The sequence below is a fragment of the Erpetoichthys calabaricus genome, chromosome 12 (genome assembly GCF_900747795.2).
Source record: "Erpetoichthys calabaricus chromosome 12, fErpCal1.3, whole genome shotgun sequence".
Lineage (NCBI taxonomy): Eukaryota > Metazoa > Chordata > Cladistia > Polypteriformes > Polypteridae > Erpetoichthys > Erpetoichthys calabaricus.
The window spans coordinates 16,185,821-16,194,160 of NC_041405.2; the positions used below are offsets into that span (position 1 = coordinate 16,185,821).

The 8,340-nt window shown below is 41.6% G+C and overlaps 1 protein-coding gene across 1 annotated transcript; it reads left to right on the forward strand.

The window, feature by feature from the left end:
• Nucleotides 1-1,004: 1,004 nt before the first annotated feature.
• LOC114662301 (zinc finger protein 252-like) lies at nt 1,005-8,334 on the forward strand. The gene is made up of 2 exons (XM_028815693.2): nt 1,005-1,433; nt 4,647-8,334. Exon 2 carries the CDS (start codon nt 4,686-4,688, stop codon nt 6,369-6,371), a length of 1,686 nt encoding a protein of 561 aa, XP_028671526.2. The 5' UTR covers nt 1,005-1,433; nt 4,647-4,685; the 3' UTR covers nt 6,372-8,334.
• Nucleotides 8,335-8,340: the final 6 nt, after the last annotated feature.

Consider the following 8,340-nt stretch of genomic DNA (forward strand, 5'->3'; position numbering starts at 1 on the left):
TAGATAGATAGATAGATAGATAGATAGATAGATAGATAGATAGATAGATAGATAGATAGATAGATAGATAGATAGATAGATAGATAGATAGATAGCACAGAACATCATGCTGGCCATCACATGTCACTCTTAAAAATAAAGGTGCCAAAGCAGTTCTTCAGAGTAACCATTTTAGGTTCCCAAAAGAACCAACCACAAGAAGGTTCCAGAAAGAACTTTTATTTATTTAGATCTGTAACAGATTCGATAGGTAACCATGAATAGATGCTAGCATATTTGTGAAACACCACTGTGTTCCTGATTTTCAAAGAGCTCTTGCTGCCTATCAGCCTGTTCTTGATGTAGACCCCCCGTGCACCACATCCACTCTCTGAATAGTGACAGGACATAGAGGCTTCACAATGGAGAAATGGTTTTGCTGATGTTAAGTTGCAGAATATTCTCAGGGTTACAACCTGACTCCTATAGTCTGTCCCGCCAAAACCCCCAAACCCCCCCCCCCAAACCCCCCCTCCCGGATTACCAATACACCCTAAAATTGTAGAATCATCTTAGAAGTTCTGTTCTGCATATGACATGACCAGGTGCTATATTTATAGTCCAGGGTATCTAGACTGAAGTGAAAAGGAGACAAGGCTGTTTCTTGTGGTGCTTCAGTAATGCCCACACAGTCCTTGGCCCTCACAAACTGCTGGCTGCCCAACAGATAGTCCATTATCCAGGGCGCATCCACCTGCATACCTCTGAGCATAATCTTCAACAGGGATGGCTGGATGGGATCGAAAGAACTGGATAGAGAAAAAAAAATCCACGCAGTTCAACCAGCTTTGTTCAGGAGCAAAACCTTGACAGCCAGTCATTTTGGACCAAGGAAATAAGAAACATCTTCATAATTTATCGATGAAGCTGGAGAAAAGTAATTACAACGGAAGCCCAGTAGTTGGCAGCAATAGGCTTTGGAGTGATTGGAATTTGCCAGCACCGGAAGAAGAAGAAATCGGGGACGAGCCGAATCCAGGCTGTTCATTTTAGGGCTCAGACCATCCTCTGTGATTTTATACGAGCAGTAGAATGTAAATGTGTATTGTACCGTTAGTTATGCTCAATATTAAATAGGTGTCCTGTTTAGCATCACTCTAGTCAAAAGAGGAGCTCTGGAATGTTTAGTTTGTTTCTTTTATTTTTATTTTTTTCCCACCGGCTTTCCCACCTCCCTTAATACCTGGGACGCCGGAGTGAAGGGACAGCTTCCGGGACGCGACAGTCCGCTGAGCTGGCTCGTTCAATAAAGCGGAGATCGCGATCGCCACATTGAAATTTGCAGTTTCCAACTGCCGAAAGTAGCGGGAGGTTAAGCAGCGATTGTATGCTGAAGTGAAGAATCGTTAGGGGGAGGAAGGAGACCGTCTGATTGCCTGGCCGGCATAATGAAGGTCAGTGTGTAGAGGTGTGCATTGTGAAAGCGAGGGGCTCCACTAGCGGGTCACCGAGGGGAATGAATCTCATCAGATGGGTGACCGTTTGAAAGCTGGGCAACGGGCTTTAGAAAAAAAAAAATGGGGGCGTTATTATGATTATTATTGTTAGTAGTAGTAGTAATGGTATTTTTCCCACGTGTAAAAGATGTATATCACAGCACTTTTAAGAAAAGTCTACCCCACATAGAAACCACATGCAGCCGCTGATTGCACTTCAAGGCGTTCGGTTGAGGATACTTTGACAAGCGTGCAGGATTTGGCTTCTAGATAGATAGATAGATAGATAGATAGATAGATAGATAGATAGATAGATAGATAGATAGATACTTTATTAATCCCAATGGGAAATTCACATTCTTCAGCAGCAGCATACTGATACAATAAATAATATTAAATTAAAGAATGATAATAATACAGGTGAAAAAAACAGACAATAACTATGTATAATGTTAAATATTAACGTTTACCCCCCCCGGGTGGAATTAAAGAGTCGCATAGTTTGGGGGAGGAACGATCTCCTCAATCTGTCTGTGGAGCAGGACAGTGACAGCAGTCTGTCGCTGAAGCTGCTCCTCTGTCTGGAGATGATACTATTTAGTGGATGCAGTGGATTCTCCATAATTGATAGGAGCCTGCTGAGCGCCCTTCGCTCTGCCACAGATGTTAAACTGTCCAGCTCCATGCCAACAATAGAGCCTAGGAGAGAGGCGGTAGCTCTCGGTGACAATGAACAGGCATTTTACTTTTTTTTTTTTTTTACACCGCCCAGTTCAGAGAAGTCACCGTCTCACATGGAAGTGCATAAAGCAAGTTTCAGAATAAATAAATAAGTCCGGGTGAAGTTCGATCATCCGTTTACATTCGACATTTCAAGAGCCTCATCCCCGAAGCTCACATACAGCTATATTTAAGACACTTTCTTTTCGTGTGAGCCGAATTCTTCGGAATTCAAACATTTTCAAAGCACCCTCAACTGATGCATTGCGTATGGAGGAAAGTCTCGAAGAAAATTAAATACATAAATGTATTGTGAAATGTGAAAATAAATATAAAAAAAACACGACACGTTAACATGAATACCTAAGTGTGATATGATGTTTGTTGTTTATTACTTTGTTTCTTCATTTGTATATTTTAGTGACACGCACCTAACCTGAAGTCTGCCATGAAATGAAAACTGTTAGTTTCACCAGTTGAGAGGGTGGACTCTGAGTATTGTGTTTGCATTGGCAAATCGTCAGTAGAGACGACGCTCACAGTAGCAACATTGCTCAGGAGCCACAGGATTCCCACAGCGTATGCTCACAGTTGTGGCTGTGCACGTCCGTGCAAGTCAATACAAGAACAAAAAGTAGTTATTGTCACATTTCATTAGACTTTTATAAATGTTGAAATATTCATCCAGGGGCCCCCTGGAAGCTCTGTGAAATGCGTGGAAAATTAGACCAAGGAGTCGATCCGGGGCCCTAGGCGGTCGCCTACTTCACCTATGCCTAAGGTCTGATTGGGACAAATAATGCTGTAGTATATTTAAGTATATATGACAATTGCTCACTCGGACAATTTGTTTTGGGGGCCCCCAAGAAGGCGGGGGCCCTAAGCTATAGCTTGTGTAGCTTATACGTAAATCCTGCACTGCGGGTAGAGCTCACTCGGTCAGCTTTGACAAGGACTCTGCAATGGTGAGGTGCAATTCTCCTGCCTCAAAGTCAAAGCACATGACTTCTGCTGTTTTTCTTTTCGACATTTGTGGGTGCGGTGCAGTATTATCGCCACTGTGAGCAACTTTATTATGAAGTTTTACTCATAATTTTCTCATGTATTATTATTCTGCTGTGCAAATTAATTTGTCTACATACAAAAATGTATGAGTATGACACCGACTTTCTCGATTACCAATATTGTAAAAACTAGTAGCGTTGCATTTCAGAATTGTGGCATCAAGTTTGAACTGAAAAATGCAATCTTGCGACATCCCTAGTGACTGGTCTAGGCACTGGTTGGAAGAACGTCACATTAAAAAAGGTTGAAAAGCTTAATTGTAAATACATTTCATAGTTATATATATATGAGGAACATTCAAAAAGTTTTCACACTTTTATATATTCGTTGGAAACGGTAAAAGTGGGTGGAGTAGTGAATGGGCAAGTGGGTGCGACGCTGGGAACATTGCATCGCAAAGGAAGGTAACTATGTAGAAAAGTTATGTAATTTGTTTTTGAAATTCTTAATAAATAGAGTTAATTTAAAAAGTGCAGAAAAATTTTTGAACGTCCCTCTTGCTGCTTCCTGAGCAGCTCTTCTTTTCTCCACCCTAGCGGCCCACTTCTTCTCTTCTTTCGTCGGCATCTTTTTGCGTTAAAACTGATTAAGGCAGTGTTTGTGTTGCAATTACTTAGTACGTTTTATTTAATTTTTTCACATAAGCTGGCACTTAAGTCTTCAATCTGCCTCAAGAATGATTTAAGATATTAAGAGGCTGGTGAAGTGACGGCGAAGGTGGTAGGGATGAGAATGGCGCCCGTATGCATGTGCTGCACGGCTGGCCACTGCCGAGAGTTGATTCTACAATAAAATTAAAGTAAAAAGAGGAATAACCTTGGTGGTCAATCATCACCCCAGAAGTGGATAGTAGACGTCACGTAGAATATGTGTATCAAATTTCAGGTCAATAGTCCAAACAGTTTGCGAGCTACAGGTGATTTAAAATCCTGGACAGACAAATGAACAGACATGGTAGCATATTATATATATATTATATATATATATTATATATATATATATATATATATATATATAACCTTTATCCTCCACACATTTCATAGTTTGAAAAGCTCATCCACCTTAATAAAAGGATAAGTGTCTATCTATATATCTTCCTGCTTGCTATATCTTTGTCATTCCAAAAGAATGCACATCACAAACATTTGTAGCAATAAAATATATTATGTTTTTCATTCCAACCAATGGTGCATCACAAACAATAACACTAGATTTAAGAAATTCATACCAAATGGCATATAACTGAGATATATGCATTGCATGGTGCACTGCAAATGCCTTGTTCCATATGCAGCCAGCATGGACTCTGCTCAGACTTATGATTCAGTAAAGGAAGTATGGATATTAATTTGTTTTTGATTGACTTGTATTTCTCTTTTTGTGCAGGTATATTAGGTTTTCTCTCTTCAATGCATCGAAAATAGAATGGAAAGTTGTGTGAGCATTCAAGAGCCTTGTGCCAAAGATTCTTCAAGAGATGGCAAAGATTTCTCAAAACGGAGTCAAATGAATAACCACAAAAGTGTGCAACATGACCTTGAAGAAACCTCTCGTCACGTTATGGACAAGTTCAGTGTGAATGGCTCACTGTATATGAAAGTGGAACCCACCGATATGGCATTAGTCCACATCAAACAAGAGTGCACGGACTTTGATTCTGAGCAGATTAAAGAAGAAATGTGTGAGGTGGAGATTTCTTCTGGTATCAAAATGAACTTCAAGGAGAGCAGCACTGCTGAAGCAAGCATAAAAAAGGAGCAGACAAATGCATCTTGGGAAAGTTCGACAGCTACAACACCCCATGTTCAATCAGGCAAGGGCTTACCACACCACATCAAGTGCCCTGATTGTGGAGAAATATTTAGGTATAAGTGTCAGTTTAAAGTTCATGAGAGGATTCACAATGGAGAAAAACCATTCACGTGCACCGAATGTGGCAGGAGCTTCAATGTGTTCTCGAACCTCAAGAGACACAAAAGAATCCACAGTGGGGAAAAGCCGTATAGCTGTGATAAGTGCAACAAAACCTTCAGTCTAATACAGTATCTTCAATCACACCAGAGGAGCCACACCGATGACAAGCCGTATATCTGTCACGAATGTGGCAGAAGATTCCGACTGCTACAACCCCTTAAAGTTCACCAGCGCGTTCACACTGGAGAGAAGCCATTTAGTTGCAATCAGTGTTGGAAGAGCTACACTCAGCGTCAGAGTCTCATATCTCACCTAAGAAGTCACAGTGGTGAGAAGCCATTCAGTTGCTGTGAATGTGACAAGAGCTTCAGTTTGCTGCAGAAGCTCAAAGCTCACCAGAGGATTCACACTGGAGAGAAACCATACAAATGTAACGACTGTGACAAAAGCTTCAGTCAACGGAAATATTACAAAAAGCACATTGTAATACACGCCGGGGAGAAGCCCTATAGTAGTACTGGATACGAGAAGTCTGTCGGTTGGGTGGAAAGTGTAAGTGCATTCCAGACGACTCCTCCTGCTATTGAGAAACCGTACACCTGCACCCAATGTGGCAGAAATTTCCGTCGACTGGCAATGTTAACGAAACACCAAATAATTCACACCGAGGAGAACTCCCATATCTGTCCAGACTGTGGGAAAAGCTTTGATCGTTCCTGCCAACTAAAATTACACCAAAGAATCCATACTGGCGAGAAACCTTACAACTGTACCGACTGTGGACGGAGTTTCCGCCTGTTAACAACCTTCAGGAAACATCAGCGAACTCACACCGGAGAGAAACCGTACAGCTGCCCTGAATGCGGGAAAAGCTTCAGCGAGTCAGGGACGCTTAAAAAACATCAGAGGATTCACACGGGGGAGAAGCCATACTGTTGTAATGACTGCGGGAAGAGCTTCAGTCGGATAGGAAACCTGAGCACACACCAGAGGTTTCATTCTGGGGAGAAGCCGTACAAATGCTCGGAGTGCGGGAAGAGCTTTAGAGAATCGGGAACGCTCAAAAGACATAAGACCGTTCACACTGGAGAGAAGCCGTTTAGCTGTGAGGAATGTGGGAAGAACTTCAGTCTGTTACAGAACCTTAAGGCGCACCAGAGAACTCACTCGAGAGAGAGGCTGCGCAGTCGGGAGTAGTCAGAGAGACTGGTGACAATACGCTTGAACTTTCACGTGGTTTTGATACTTGGACACAGCCATCATAGATATTTTTTGGAAGTTATTGTTAATGTCGGCCATTTCTCTTTTTTTTTTAAGACCAGAAGAAATTTGACAAACGAGAGAAGAATCTTCGATCCATCAGGCTCGTTTATGTTAAGTTATCCCAATATCTCATCCGTTTTGTTTCATTTTTTTTTTTGGAGTGTAATGTGTATTTCGATGTGTTCTGTTCTGCTTTATTGTCTGTCCCAGAAGTTATACTGTTATTTAATTTATCAGATGGAAAAAACTTTAGGGTAATTGTCAGGCCCAAACTGAAAAAGAGGAAAGGGGTTTCAGGTGTCGCATTCACAGTACCACTCTGAGATGAAGTGATGTCCACTTCCAGGCAACCCCAGGTAAAGCATGCACTTAATTTTTCATTCAAAAACTAAATGACAACTTTGTAGACATTGCAAAAATTGGATGTGAGAGTTCATGGTAAATAAAGTCCATATGTCCTTGTTCAGGTGACCTAATTCCATTCAAAAGTGGAAAAATCACAGCAGCATGGGTGTGAAGTTGATTTATGTATAAATGAAAAGGCTAAATGTCTCATGGTTTGGCATATGGGCATGTATTAATGCGGCTGATTTTGTAACCAATACTTTGCCAGAAGCAGTAGCGTTTAGCCAGAGGTGGGTGGGGCCACTTGCTGCTCCACCCACCCAATCAATTCTCTCTTATCTGAGTGAAATTTTATTCGCCCACCTAGTTTCTTATATGCCCGCCCACCAACACATTTCTGACTACGCTACTGGGCAGAAGGCGTGACTCTTTCCTTAAAAAAGAGACGTAAAGCAGTTAAGTTATACTTTAATTTGAGGTTCACTTGATCCCAGTCAGGGTTAGGGAGAAGCTAACGTTTTCCATTAATAAGAGGTCCCGCTGCTTACAAATTTGTTCATTTGAAGAATTGAGTATGAGGAAGGTCATCTACTCATTTACTGAAAATATTTAATAACTCCCCTTCATGGTGACAGGACTTTGCACATTTCTCTCTCTCTCTGTTAAGAGAATCAAACACATTGCATGGCCAAAAGTTTGTGTACACCTGACCATCACACCTGTATGAACTTGTCAGACATCCCATTCCAAAGCCATGGGCATTAATATGAAGCTGGCCCTCCTGTAACCACCTTCACTCCTCCAAGAAGGCTTTCCACAAGATTTTAGAATGTGTCTGTTACAGTTTGTGTGCATTGGACCCAAAAGAACATTTGTGAGGTGAGGTGTTTATGGTGGATGGGAACATCTGTCTCATGATGAGCATTCCAAGTCATCTTAAAGGTGTTCAGTAAGGTTGAGGTTAGGTTAGGTGCAGTTCCTTGTGATGCTCTGGTTCCCTGCAGCCTGGATATCTTCCCATTCCTGGACATCCATAGTCATGTGCAGATGGACAAGTGCAATGAGAACACACAGAAAATAAGATTGGTCCATATAAGTGCTACATGCATTTATTCAAACATTCAGTGTCCAAAAATTAAAGTACAGTGCAGTCCTCTTTCATAAATAATAAGTAAATAACCAATAAAATCTGGTGTTCTTTGTTGGAGAAAAATCAAGCAATCAATAAATCCAAACAGAATGTAAAAACGGGAATAAAATCACAAGAATTAAACTGGGTTGTCTTTCTGTCTGTGCACTGATCCTTGGTGCCTCTCTTTTTCTTCTCCACCCCTGCTCACCCATCAGGTCTAGAGACACCAACAAGTGTGGTCAGACATTTCAATCGGACACCTGCTGGGATGCCCAAGCCTTGCTCCATCATCATCCCACCACATTCTGTCTGGCATCTGTAGGATGATCCTTCTGTTGCTCCTGCTCCCTGGATGCTCAGCAAGAGCGACCCTACCGCAAGAGCACCATTCCTCTTATTAAGCATGCGGCCAAATCCCCACTGCCA

Coding starts and splice junctions, on each gene's coding strand:
- LOC114662301 (XM_028815693.2), top strand. CDS start 4,686: ATGGAAAGTTGTGTGAGCATTCAAGAGCCTTGTGCCAAAGATTCTTCA.